We start from the raw sequence: 14,903 nt of genomic DNA, 5'->3' as shown, positions 1-14,903 counted from the left end.
AAAGTTTTATTTCAAATTACACGGAAGTCTGTGAACAATCTGCTTGGTGTTCCTGTGACACTTGTCCCATGATTTGCCAGTGCAGCCCCGTGAATACATGGACGAAAATGTTTCCACCACCACCCTACGAACTCAAGATTGCATACTCCAGCATCCATACTTTGAATAATTTGCACGCCGCACAGTGCAGTACTGGAAACAGCATTTATTAGACAGTTAGACAAAAAACAAAACAAAATGCCTGTTTTGATCAATCGAGACATCCATAATGTTTGTATGTTGATATGCTTGTAAATAACATTAACGTAAAAGTCGAAACAACCTAGACTAGAAGTCAATTCGTCAGTCCAGCCAGCTATGGCTCCCTAAGTTGCTTATATTTAATCAGATACTATTTCGTCATCATGCTTTGTTACCTTACCTGTTTATACCTCATGAGGGCGTTTTTTTATGGCAAGATGGCGCAAACGGAAGTCCTTCGCAGGTTTATGGTTTCTCATATTTAAATCATCATAACTCTGAAGATAATCATTTTTTTATTTATTTTTATCAAATTTATAATCAATATACATTACAACATACAACATAACTTGATAAATACAAACACCAAAATAGGCTCTATTTAGTTCCCCTTTAAAACATAACAAATATACAATAGTCGTCTTACTCCATTTCAACACTGAAATAAACATTTTTTTACAGGCACAGACTACATTGACTAAAGTTGCTTGTTGGAGTATATTTCTATATGAGATTTATTTTCTATTGAATGAAACACATTTAACATTAAACGCATTACTCTTCTCAGTTTTTACTTTATCCCGCCAAAATGAAAGGTTTATTATTACAGCTTGATGATATAAAAATGACCTTTCGCACTATTCCATTCAATATCAGAAAAAAAAAAACATCCAGCTTTCTGGTGAAGATTTAATCCCAATGTTTTACACTCAAATGTATCGTATTATACTGCCACTTACACCATCTCTCCTCAGTCATCTTATAGCAAGATTCCTGGTAACTAAAGAGCAGAAAAAGCATGTGATTACCACTCTTTCTAGAGAAATGGTTACGTTTCAACAGTTAATAATAGTTGAAAAACGGCAAACTTAATTGACTCTGTAATCATGTACACATAGTTTATTATTGATTGTTTGTTTTTTCATTGATTTTCTTACTATGTTGAAAACAACTGATTTAAGTACTTGGAAAGCAATGTAATAGTCCAACTACGCCGTTTCTCGTGGTCATATGAAAAGTATATTATAACTCAACTTTGTCTAAAAGTCACGGTTAAGGTGTCATAAATCTGATTTAAAAAAGGTAAGAGCAAGCGTAAAATTTACATTTGGCGTCGAATAACACTCAAACACTGATTATAAAATAGCAAATGTACAACAGAACGAATTCATAAACGTATTGAAACAGCATTGCAAACTATCGCTAAATTTCCAATTTTATCGCTTTTAATGTTAAAAAAAAAAATTACTCGAATGAGTGAACAACAAAAGTCGTGTAGGCCAACATAGAATGTTATTTCAAATTCAGTTCGAGAACAACCGATTTGAAATTTTGTCACCTCGGGCGCAAAACTCGTCGGAGAGTGTAATTAAATTTAGTGAGTAATTAGTTTAAAATAATCGATTCATTTGATATAAAATTATTACACATTAAATGAGTAATTAGTCTGTCCTTCAGGGTAAGCTCAGATTTCTGTTTCACGTAATATCAATTTTCAACTTCAAATCGAGTTAGGTTCACAAGTTGTAATCGCAATTTTCATGAGAATGTCTATGTTCAAATAGTTCCATTAACAGTAAATATTGTAGTTTCACTATACATCTCTTCAGTTAGATTTACCAGTAATCCACGCAAGATAACAGCCGACTTATCAGAAGTCGCCCATTCCAGCTCTTTATTTTTCACGTACGGATCAATCTGGTTCCTGGCACCGATTGTTTCCCTTGTTAGTGTAAAAGATCCTGGTCGTATCCACACCTGAAATGCAATCCATGCATCGTACCACGTTTTTGATGTTGTATCATACCATCTGTAAATGGAGTGAAATTAGCGATGTGCTGGCAAAAATGATCACATTTATGGTGGTATTATACCAACCGGATCGAAAACAACACTTAGCAAAAGCCGTTTATAGTGATGTTTCTGATCCAGTGTTTGGTTTCACTCGTAAATCATATATGAATCGCCATTTATGAAAGCCCCATGCTGCTATTATGAGATGGCTTTTGCTAAGTGTTGTTTTCGATCCGGTTTGCCTCTTGATTATCTCAATTGACATACAGGTCCTTGCACAAATATGTAATCCAAGTCTAGTTAGGACTGATATATTTGTAGCACAATTGTATACCAAAGATATTTTTATTAGATTCAATTATAAAAAACAAAATTAGCAGCAACGAGAACAACATCCACTATAAAAGAGAACTGAAAAAAGGAAGGCAAGTAGCTACAAACAAAAAGCAGACAAAATCATTATATTTGAAAGAGAAGGAAAATACTACACAAAGTACAAAGCCATCATTTTATGAACACCCTAAAAGATTGGACCATATTCATTGCATGAATAATAATAAACAATTACGCAAATTATATGTGATTACGCAACATATATGTGGTATGAACTTTCATCTGATATAAAAAAATGCATTCTCATGCATGGGTGGCATATCTGATAATTCAAAACAAACTAAATATATGTTGATTCAAAAATTCAAAGATATATGTAGATTGGAAATTACGTAATATTTGTATAGTTTTGAGAACAGTTGAAACTATAACTTGGCAAGTTAAGCAACGAATGCCACAAAAGTGAACTTTAGAGAGGGCTATATTATCTCATTTGCTTATTAATTGTAAACATTACCAATGTTATTACACGGCAAATGACTGTGCCATCAGCGGTGCATACAAAATAATAGGGTACATCTAAAAATGCATTGTCATTTCCAAGACGATGACAGCTTTTTAAACGAAGTTCCAGGCTAGACGGTTTCACTAATTGTCAACTTTTATCGAGTTCTGGGTTTAATGCAAGCCTTAAACTCCTTCTGACTTATTGTTTGATACAATAAGCGGTCAGTGAAACGTGACGAGGTGTAATGAAAAGGATATTACGAGTATACTGCAAAGTATGTGCTCAGACAGTACGTGGTCGCAATGACTGACAGTAAGGCACTTCTGCTGTACCGCCTGCGTGCATACTTTACCGTGTTCTCTTGCTAACTTCATAATATTTTTCTGTATATTCTTACACAGACTTACCCGGAATTAGAAGACGACAACTACTTAATATATCATGTACAAAGTCAAAACTTGTGCCATGATATGCAAAATTCCAGTCTTTATGAGCACGTTCAACTCTAAACAGGAAATTAATGAAAAAAGAGCGTACTTATTTTTAAGGGGGAGTCATTGTTCCTGATAACAGTTGCTAGGTAAACGATTATAAAAAATAACAGTTATTAGTCATTAAGAGGGACAATCCACAGCTTCTTCTCTTCATGCAATTTATGCGCGGGAAGTTGCTATAAACCGGCCGACAACTCGAAGTTACGAGAACGAGCGCCCCCAATGTCACAGCAAACTAGTTGATTATGCGAGAAATGAGAATGAAACACAATTTGTCTCTCATAATAATCAGATATTTGTAAGTAAAAAATCATTTTGCATGTACAAAAACGAGATTGGATGTGAATATTACAGCAACTTTTGCAACAAGCTAATTATTGTCAATGTAATAAAATATAGAAAATTTATTTGTTTAGATGTTGAATATAATAAAAAAAAGTTACTATATACGTTACAGTTTTTATAGTTTGTTATATTTTTTCCTGTATTTTCATTATTAATGAATTGATATTCAGAGAAAAGTGAATATTCAGGTTTTGTTGTGTCAAGGGAGTTATTCAAAGTGGTTCGAAATACCTTCAATGACGCCAATACACCTCTCCTGTAAAGTACGCCCTCTATTGACGAAATGATGCATGGCGTAAACGAGTGGAATACCGTATGCACCATATTATTACTGTGACTACCCGTCAGGAATAAACTATTTGATTTTTTTCATATTTTAAATAAATATCTGGATAGAAAATAAAACACAAATTATTGAGTCAAAGATTTTGCCGATTGAGTGTTGACGTCACATAAGCTATAATGTCGAAAGAGGCGCCTTTAATAGGTCGTTTTGAGTATTTCCGAATACATAATTTGTGCACAGTCACAGTAGTGATAGGATGTTTTCTAATCAAGCTATATCATGGTATGAGTCATATTGTGTGGCCTTCCCATTCATTAGTGTGGTCACAATCTAAACGAGCACTGACCTTATTGAAAATCTGGCCCAGTTTATGGGTAGCGGATAAGGCATCGGCGGAGTACCTCTAAGGTACGCTCCTCCATCTCCCCGCTTGTGATGACAACTTTGACAGAAACAGGTGTCATATTTATCGCTTCCTCTGAAAGCTAAAATTTAACAAAGCAAATACAGTTTACTGGCGATAAAATGCTCGTTCTTTTTTGGTTTTTCTGATTCTCGAAATATGTTTGCATACTGGTAAATATATAAATGAGCTCAACCAAGTATATAATTTTTTTCGATCTGTTCTGATTAATACATGGCTCGATAATCGAAGTTTGTGTATAATTTCTATGTTTTTCAACTTACGTGGAAGATTCAACGTTTGCAAAAAACGCTCACACTTTTTATGATAATGACATTCTGCATTCATTTTGTTTTATTATTTCGCTGTATTGATCGCTGTAAAAAAACACAGGGTTTAACGGTTCAAAGATGAGTTATAACGTGTATGTGAGTTCTCACACGATTGGTTGTATATTCTTTATTGCGTAACAGCGGGGTAGTTCAATCATGTGATAAAAGCAGTGGTTATTATCATAATGTTCATATGAAAATATCTGCTTCCAACTGTTTTTTTAATGGTCATTATTCTGTACACGTTTTCGACACGGCTTATCAGCCACCTCAAGTGCCAGATCCATGAAATAAACAGCCAAGGTCAATAGAGTAGCATCTGTGTTAAAAATGCATTAAGTACTGGCAAACCAACTTCTGCATAGGTATGTCTCTAAACGCATGCTTTTTTGATGATTTATCATCTTTTTTGAACTAGGAAGCCCTCGAAACATAATATTACATGTAAGAACAAAAACATCTGTCGAGATTTCACATTTTCCCCGTAAAAGAGATACTGGCTGTTCCCTCGCTGGACTCCTTCCTGGCGTATACTAGTACTACCTACTCCTACCATGTCCTCACTTGATGACTCATGTCAATCTAGAAACGGACAGCAGTATTCATTTCGCCTAATCTGCCGATTTTATCGCATTTTAATCAACGACATTAATTTCCGACCGGAAAACGACCATATTTTTATCCCTTTCTTTTCTCATTCGCTTATTAAAAACATTGACCCATTGTCCAAAACTGATCACTGGCACATGAGTTGTCGAAATGGTTGTTTTTATGCTAATGTTCGGGGATTAAACGAGTATTAACCATTATTTAATTCCGAATGACACTTCCAATCCATCATACTTTGTATCGTTTGCGAACGCAACTTGAACTATGACCTCTTGTTACGCGAATGTTCCACACAAGTTGATTGAGCGGGACTGTGTTTGATTTGAATCTAGGTCTGCTACCTCGTTTCAACAATATAAATATCGAGACATTTACGTGCTACAGGTAATGCTAAGAGAGCAGAGGACCCCCCACCTAAAAAAAAGATGCCACGGCCATGTATTTAAAATGCGAGCGAGCAGACGGGCGATATTTCTGGGTTCGCGCGGTCGAAAAATAAAGTGGAACCTATTCAATAAGCAGTTGCAAAAGCGAGTGAAAAAAAAATATTGAAAACCAGAAGTGAGCAGGAGGTTGGATAAAATTAGTGCTGTACATTCAGGTTATTTGTCAAAATATGATCGGCCAAGATATATCATTCTGAAGCACGCCAAAGACAGAAAAAATGCAGTTTTGAATATTGACACCGTTCGTATTTTTTAAATGAGCCAACAAAAAATTGTATGCTGCTTAAGCGATGATCGTTTTGCGAGGCTACGTTCTGTTGAAAATATCATACTTCACTTTCGGAGTTATTACTGAAGATAATGTACGACATATTGAAAATCGGGAAAAGCCAAAGTATTCATGTAGATCCAATCAGTACTGTTGTATTGTCTATTTCTTCAACCGAACGTTACAGCCCGGACCTGCTCGACGATTATTATTGCAAATGTCATTTCTTTCTCCCTGGTCAATGAATCCAGAATCAATTGGGTATTAGTACGTTATTTTAGATTGATTTTCATTTGGTTTCACGTGACAGTTAGTCTGATTTATCATATAGCATTACAAACAGGAAGTCCTCGGCATGGGTTAAAGCACTAGTATACCCCAGACTACTCGTTTTGATGAATGGTCTGGGTGTTGCTTCTGGGTAAGAATAGAAAATGAATTCCGATGAGGTTTTAATTACCGGTATTTAGATTTTTGAAAACGGATTTGCGTACACCGCAACAACAATGGATTACTTCTCAACACATATTTCCATCAAGAGAGTGGCGTTTGGACGTAACAGAGCCCAGATTGACTGGGAGTATAAACAGAATTGGAAGAGCTGTCCATACATTGACCAATTACACAAGAGCTCACAAACACCAATGAAATATTTGTTGTTGTCCTTAAGGTAGAAGCCTATTCATAAATTTTAAAACCCAGAATTCATTCATTTTGCAATAAATTGTACTCTAAGGCAAAATTAAGATGTTGACCTAAAAAAAGTTGGGGGTCACCAGTAGAAAGTCGCCATTTTGACATTATTATAACACTTTTACCACAGCTTCCTTTGGCAGAGATATTATGCAATATCTCAAAATCTAGCCTGGTGAAAAAATCATATATAGTTAATGATGGACTACTTTTTGTTGTTCTGAATTATTTAAAAAATGAGGGTTTTTAAAAAGTGTCAAAAAATGCAATTTTTCTTTAATATTATGTTCTGTGGAATTGTTCTAAAAATAGCAACACGTTTATCAAAAAGCATAACTGCAACACACAAAATAATGCTATTTCATTATACCATGAGACATTAGCCTCATGATTGTACATAATAAACTAATGAACAATATCGTGCGATTTATGATCAATTTTGGCAAAAAATATGACTTGGCTTCTACCTTAACAAAGGGGTTTGGCACTAAAAACAATGGAACGTTTATAGGCTTAAAGTTGGATTTAGATCGTGTTATAATGTAAATCCCCCTTGGTAGAGTTGTAAGCAGAAATTTTCATATGTTGATCGATTGCGTTCGTTGTATATGTGACCATACTCACCAATCATCCGACGTTGTCGAGGTAGAATAGGAACAAATTACCTCTGACTCGCCACACCTGACAGTGCTGTACCAAAGTAAGACGACTTTGCTTGATCTCAACGTACTCTTTGATAATTCCCAGAATTCTTCATTCTTTCGTCATGTATTCTTGTGAATGTACTATTTTTAGGTTTCTTGGTAGTGGTCTCTTGATATTATAGTAGGTCACACTTCATTGAGTGTGGAAAGGTCGCTTACAGATCATCGTCGTACAAGCATCCATATTTTGTCTCGAAGCGGAAATAAACCCTGGCGGCGAGAATGGTTAAACTCTACAAATTGTATCTCTCATGAGGTCAAAGGTCATCAAGGGACATGACCTCAATAAACTAAATACACTTCATCCATCCCTCCTTTAGTCGGTGTCATTGTTCCGGTTAGATAAATTTCTGATTCAGATTTCTCATTTTTCTTAGGATTGTAATACTTTCAGTACTTTTTCACGAATTTTCCATTACATGTATAATTTGGACCATAACTTTTCCTCCTTTCTATCTAAAATTTCACAAGGATCACCAACGTTCATGGTTTACAAATCTATAAGGTTATAATCGCCGGTCACAATTATTTACACAGTTCGATGCTCACCCTTCGTTATTTACACTCGATGCAAGTATTCTAATTGTATTGCATTGAAATGAAACACAAGAATATATATTATTATTTACAAACAACAAATAGTAATTATTTATAAATAAAAACAATTTTCTGCATGACATGTAAATGTAAACATATTATTCTGATTATATACGACACACAAGTGCTAGTATATAATTCCCATAGAATTGAAGTAATGCATTGTATATTCTTTATATGTAAAATATATCTCAAATCATAATTGAATAACATTTGAGTAATAAAAGTAAATATTTTATTAATTATAAAGTGTACATGAAGATATGTTATATTAATAATACTCGAAATATTTATAATTAAAGCCAAGATATAAAATCATGCTTTCTATATTACAATATTATTAGTTATTAATAATGCTGAACATTTGCTATAATTTGTACAAATATTGAGCTTAAATTCATAAAAAATCAGTATATAAATAAATGCACAAACCATAAACTAGTAGTAAATTGAATAAACAAGACTGCAATTCAAATGTATGATATATATATCTATACGCATGTGTAGGTAATCGAGGGTACAGTACTTGTGTGCATGTCATTAATTGCAGTTGCCTGATACTTAATTAACATGTGTAAGTTTCGATAGTGGTAATTGTTTAAATCTTTTTACTACATGTATTTCGACCTCCTTCAGTACTTAAAACACGCAATGCCTATATATTATTTCGGTTGCTAAATATCATCCAAAAAGAAAACGACCAATCAATACAGTGGTTACCTCTATCAATATATGAATACAGCTTTAACTCTGCTTCCAATGATCAGGTGACGTCACCTATGATGCAATGCTACTCATGATTCATTGCATTATTTAGTAGACTAAATATACATCAAACAGGAATTTGTTTCTATCGCTTCCCATTGTCTACACAGTTAATAACAGAAGAACTGCTTTGCAATTAATGTGACATAAGAGTAACAACAAATGAACATTTAAATCTGTGTGACACGCAAAACAAGCCACTCATTTATCTAATTAAATACGCGTAAAAGAGCTTCCCACATCGCCATCGACATAGTGTATTGCTTAATTTGACAATAGTCAGTTTTGGTAAAAACGATGCCACGATGATAACTCTGATTGTGATTGCGATCGTGGGTGTCGATTATCAGTTGTAGATGACAATATCGTATCACGTGTGCGAGTAAAGGCAGATACTCCTCCCACCGGCGGTGTTAAATCTGACTTCCAATCACACGTTGATGGCGCATGCGATGAGTTTTCGGAAATTCTTTCCATATCTAGAAAACTGAAGAAAAACGTGTGTTACAGTCATATTCATAATATGTATTCAGTGAGTACTATTTTTCTGCATTAATTATTTATGTTAGGGAAAATAACTGTAGATATGATGAATAAACCGCTATATGATTTGCAGTAATAGATCAATCGAGTTCTATATAAGGTATTTCTATCTTGCACAAAACCAAGACAAACACAATAATTTGCAGAGTTAAAATCAAAGCGGTCTATTGTTAATACGATGAGCTCAATGTGACAAATTGAATCGTAATTGGTTGTCAATGATAGAACAAAACTTAAATAATTTAAGAAATACATGAACGTTGGTTACATAATTCTTTATTCGAACCTATTAATCTTTAACTGTAACCACTGTTTGTATCTCAAGTTCTCCTTCCATGATCTTGGTAATCTGTTGTAACCAAGCTTGCAACCTAATAATGCCCCGGCTACTGCTCCATTGGTGTCTGCGTCACCTGCCTGTAGAAAGAACAAGACTACAATGTATGTAAACAGTTATACTATGTTCCATAGTTGATGGTCTGAATCTGCGCAATTGTGGAAAATATACAGTAAATATCAAATAACTGTGATTATACCGCCAATCCAATTGTCAATGATTGTGTGTTTGAATTTCGTTTTAACGCCTTTGATAACGCGCATGACTTGACAGAGACGAGATTCTGTTTCTTACAATGAGCACAGATATACAAATGATAGTTCAAATATATCAATAGCATGTTTTCAAACATTTTCAACGGTAGAATTTACACTTTAACTCCCCGTAGACGACAATATAATTTTACACATGAGTAAAAGACCAATGAGTAAAAAATGATTTTTCTGGTTTTTAAAATAAAATAGTAAATAGCATCATCCCAGTGTTGAACGTCTACAAAATGAAGGTTTTTTCAGCTACCCTAATACTGGAAATATTGTTGATCAAGCTGGATAATAACCCGCTCTGCCATATCAAAACCATCTAATCTTTGATACAATTCCATTTTAAAATCTAAGTCTTGCTTATTCTAATATCGAAAAAAATGCATATTGACCGAGTTAAAAGGATGAAGTACAGAATGTCACTTACCTCTTTTACAATACTAGTCAAAGCACGTCTGAAATCTGTCTGTCGCAAGGCCCAGAAACCAGCCCCTAAGCATTTGTACGTGTAACCGATTTTTCCAGGCTCATCTAGCCTCAAGCTTCTAATATCACATGTGTTCATGTAACGTTGTAACTCATCAATCTGAAATTTATATTCAGTTTTATCTCTATTTAGGTAAATAAATACAGACAGGATGCAAAATTTATAAAGTGCAAACGGGCATACATGTATTGTTTTGCTATACATACTTACATACGAGTAATTTTTCAAGTAACCCTTTGCATGTCTAAAACTGTCTTTCACAATCATTTCCACATCGTATTCTCCGCATTGCCGTAAATGTTTTCCTTGTAACATCAAAGCAATAGCCGTCGTCACAGCAACACAGGATGCAATGCATCTGTAATTAATACGAAATAATAAGATATACAACCACTATTTTTTACCGAATTTAAATCTGGTGAAACTATTATCGCCTTACCTTGGATCAGCATGGGTTGTTTCACATATTTTCACCGTGTTCTCTTTGACCATTTCAATATCTTCAAACTGATGAATGCCAAGTATTGATGTTCTCATCACTGCTCCATTTGGTGCCAAGTATCCACCACTAGAACTCCACACCTCATGAGCTGCCTACGAAAATAAGTGATGTTTGTGTTGTATGGTTATACAAACTTATACCAGAATGGAGTCTATTCTGACTCAATTGAAGTGGTTTACCTGTTTTGGGTTATTGCGAAACACTGAATGACTAAGTACTTTGTATGTTGTGGTACCTATGCCAAGGCCTCCTGTGTCACCAAGATCACGAAATCCATTTGTCGTCCAATTTAAGAGTTTGTACGCAAAGTCTGTCGGATTAACCTATAAAGAAATGATATTATTAATACCCAACTACAAAGAAAATAGTTTGCATACCATGTGCAAGAACAAACCGTGGTCAAAATAGGAAGAATATGTGTATATATATATCAAAAAATACAAGGAAAGTTGTCAGGGGTTTCATTCTGTCCCACAAGCCATCAAATAATGTTATCAGGTCTTTCTATTGACATGAATTTACTTGTGTAATAATGTCCAACTATGACGTCATAAAATCTCAAATATTCCAAACAGCCTTGTGATATTCCCGTTGGCGTTCGTTGATTCCGGTGGTGGACAAGACGTCATTTGAATTTGTTATACATTATTAGTTCTCGCAAACTATCTCGTCAATATTCGTCATATGGTAATCTTCGTATCAGTCGATCAATATCAGACTGTGTAAAATATCTATAAAAAACTTGCCTGTCCACTATTATCTACCAGTGATTGTAATATCAAAATCATCTGATCGCTATCGTCGGTCCAATCGCCTACCTTCCATCTGCGCTGGTGGTCTTTATGCTTGTCTACCCTTTCCTTCAATTGGTATTCCAGTTCTGCATCACGGTAAAACTGCAATCATGTATATATACATGTATGATATACATCGTGATTTACCACATCTCATTGTTGTTAGGCCTGCTGTGATTGGTTGAAACTTATTCAGCCCACCAAGTGGACATTACATGGTTAATCACATGGAAGTCACTGAAACTTCTTCATATTCATTCTAAGCATCAATAATTGAACTTAACAACACTGTCCCGGCTGCTGTTGCTTTCAAGGTTTTAAAAAAAGTTTAGCATTCTAAACTAGACAGTGGAACAACGCCGTTTTGATGTTGAGGACATTCTTTGAATGAAGCAAATATATACGACAAAGTCGCCTCTGAAACGTCGCATCCGGGATTGCTGCGGCGCGTTCTACGTTGTGAACGTTCTATGCGTGCCACGTCGGTGCTGACCAAGAACGCTCTAAGGAGAACGCAATGTGAATGCAGATAGAAGGCGGGGGTATGAAAATCACTATAGACCACTAAAGGGGCAATATTTAAACATTTCATGTAAATACAGGAAAGAAATAATGTTGCCGTATGTCTCTATATTGTATATCTATTTAAAAAAATACTAAATCTAAAATATCCGAATCTGTTATTCATACGTTGGTGCTTACATGTCTTGCTTCATGCTTATCCATAAATTCCGTTAAAAGACCAATGGCATCTCCTATGCAGTTGCCGTAGATTGTCCCTAGAATATTGTCTAACAAGATTTCCCGTGGTAGTAAAGACTTGTTTGCTGCAAATGTATGTGTGGCAACTCTATCAACATCAGAACCATGAACACCTCTATAGGGTAGACATGTCTTTTTTTGTCCTAAGGGTATACTTTGATTACCACTGTAGTTCAAACAGCTTGCTACCGATGACGCATGATACGTTTCTTTGGGTTTATACCTCTGACTTGTTATTCCTGGAATGCCTATGTTTATAAATCTATAACAATAAAATTATCCAAAAATGCTGTTGGATTGTGAAAATTTTTAATTGATACAGATAATCTGAGTATATATCTTGAACGAACTTGTTATACTCTGACTGTCTCCGATAGTGCATGCATAAATCATGTGTCAATTTGTATTTTTTATTTGAAAATTTTTATATATTTTTTATTTTGTTCATTGTCTTGTGAAAAACAACAGCAATTATCCTTCTTTCTCAATTCGTAATTTGAAGTATAAACTCGAATTTAGATATGTTGATGTTTTGTCTGTGTTTACCTCTCAATATACAACGATAATTTGCTTTCGAGCAGAAGGTCCTCTAACCAGTCTTGTGGTAATCCAGAGTACCCTAATTTACATCCCAATAGCGCACCAGCTACAGCTCCATTAGAATCAGCGTCACCTCCCTGTGGATTCAAATATAAGTAATATAAGGTTAGATGATTAAGTAACCAATGTTCCATTGCAAACAACGTTAAACTAACCTTTTCAATTTGAGTAAATTTGCAATTTTTTGCAGTTTTCACTGAATTAAATTCGTGTTTTGAACCAAACAGACACAATGAGACATCTGTCGTAGGTTTTGATCAAAAGTTTTGATTGTTTGCAACATTTCATTTCAAGTGTCTTACCATTATATTATGTAATAGAGTGGCGTGCAGAACAGTGTGCTTTAGTGGGCAATTAGTCACCCGTATAAGTGTATACTGCAGTTGACACTGGTGGGTATATGCATATTTTAATATATTATTGTATCGGCAATTTGATAGTCAAAAAATAAAATCGACAAATATTTAACAGATGAATCTGTACCTCCTTAACAATCGTAATCAACGTTTCTCTGAAATCGTTCTGTCTCAAAGCCCAAAAACCTGCTCCAACACACTTGAAAGTATAACTAGAACCTTCGTCGTCTAAGTGTAGATCTCTACAATTTGCGACATTCATGTAGCTATACATTTCCCTGTCCTGCAATATAAATAGTTTATACATTATATGTACCGGCAGGCAATAATATATGCAGTTCCCTATTGTCTTCGACATACATGTTTACAAGATGACATGATAATGTACATTACTTATGCTAATCGCAATTTGTGATCGTTTGTGAGCTGACATTTATTGTTGAGCAATTGTGAGGAAATTGATTAATCCAAACCACCTTGACCGTCGAAAAACGGCTACATAATATCCGGTGCATTTATGGCCAGCAAACGACTCAATGCACATTGGTTAGTAAGTATAAATGTACTACACCTCGAACGATAACGTGTCCTTAATAAACTGAATGAACACTTTGTTTTGATTTAAAATGCAATAAATACCTGTTTTTGTGATGCAAGGTATTTTCTGGCATGATCAAAGCATGTTTCATTGATTTCGAAGTACTCGTTGCCTTGTAGCATCAGTGCAATACCTGTTGTCACGGCAATACAAGAAGCAACACATCTGCAAGAGGACAAAAAACAACAACATATTTTGCTTAATGATGTCTTGTTTATAAGTTTATGGTACATTCCAGCAACTAATATCAGTATAAATAACACTCCTGCTACCTTAAGAGGCAATTTATTTCATTTGTTGTTTATTCAACATTCGAGATCTAGTTTGCTATAATTAATGTGTTTACGGAACTTTCAAGCATCAAGGCTCAGTACGTGCAGTATACATAAAAATTAATATCAAGATTTGATCCTTACACTTAGCTTACCGTGGGTCAGCATGTGTCATTTTGCAAATATTGATGGTGTTCTTAATTACTTCCTGAATGTCGTTACACTGGTGGATACCAACCACAGATGTGCGTACAACTGCTCCATTTGGTGCTGATGCTTTACCACTGTCTTTCCAAACTTCGATTGCAGCCTTTCAAATAATATCATGATATAATTGTCGTTAAATATCTAGTATAACATTCATCATGGCATATTTGCTTATTCATGCGCATTATGACGTTTCTAACCATGTATAAACATTATTTTTGGTATACACTACTCACAAGATGTGGGTCTATGCTGGCCAAGCGATGGTTAATCACTTTATGTGTAGTGCGTCCTATACCATGTCTGTCGAGAAGACGTAATCTGTCGATAAGATCCTTTGCATCAATCTGTTAAGAAATGTAGAC

General features: G+C 34.8%; 2 protein-coding genes across 4 annotated transcripts; both read right to left on the bottom strand.

The window, feature by feature from the left end:
• Positions 1–519: 519 nt before the first annotated feature.
• On the bottom strand, positions 520–7,477 carry LOC146736246 (neuralized-like protein 4). 3 transcript variants are annotated; one of them, XM_085505454.1, is made up of 5 exons: positions 7,376–7,477; positions 4,688–4,780; positions 4,347–4,485; positions 3,283–3,380; positions 520–2,050 (listed from the first exon to the last, which is right to left on the bottom strand). In XM_085505454.1, the coding sequence occupies exons 2-5, from the start codon at positions 4,749–4,751 to the stop codon at positions 1,968–1,970; spliced, it is 384 nt and encodes a 127-aa protein (XP_085361580.1). In that variant the 5' UTR covers positions 4,752–4,780; positions 7,376–7,477; the 3' UTR covers positions 520–1,967. The 3 variants fall into 3 exon arrangements, with proteins under 3 accessions (XP_085361580.1, XP_085361578.1, XP_085361579.1); XM_085505452.1 differs by lacking the exon at positions 3,283–3,380; XM_085505453.1 differs by lacking the exons at positions 3,283–3,380; positions 4,688–4,780 and having other exon boundaries at positions 7,376–7,468.
• A 1,425-nt stretch (positions 7,478–8,902) lies between these two features.
• LOC146736245 (uncharacterized) lies at positions 8,903–14,903 on the bottom strand. Its single transcript, XM_085505451.1, has 13 exons — positions 14,775–14,903; positions 14,487–14,641; positions 14,101–14,224; positions 13,589–13,744; positions 13,052–13,182; positions 12,446–12,767; positions 11,696–11,845; positions 11,129–11,272; positions 10,887–11,041; positions 10,658–10,805; positions 10,388–10,546; positions 9,647–9,777; positions 8,903–9,304 (listed from the first exon to the last, which is right to left on the bottom strand). The coding sequence occupies exons 2-13, from the start codon at positions 14,504–14,506 to the stop codon at positions 9,097–9,099; spliced, it is 1,848 nt and encodes a 615-aa protein (XP_085361577.1). The 5' UTR covers positions 14,507–14,641; positions 14,775–14,903; the 3' UTR covers positions 8,903–9,096.

This window comes from Saccoglossus kowalevskii, chromosome 11, assembly GCF_978046115.1.
Source record: "Saccoglossus kowalevskii chromosome 11, keSacKowa6.1, whole genome shotgun sequence".
Taxonomy (NCBI): domain Eukaryota; kingdom Metazoa; phylum Hemichordata; class Enteropneusta; family Harrimaniidae; genus Saccoglossus; species Saccoglossus kowalevskii.
Note: the sequence above shows the minus strand (reverse complement) of the source record. Positions and strands in the feature narration are given on the sequence as shown.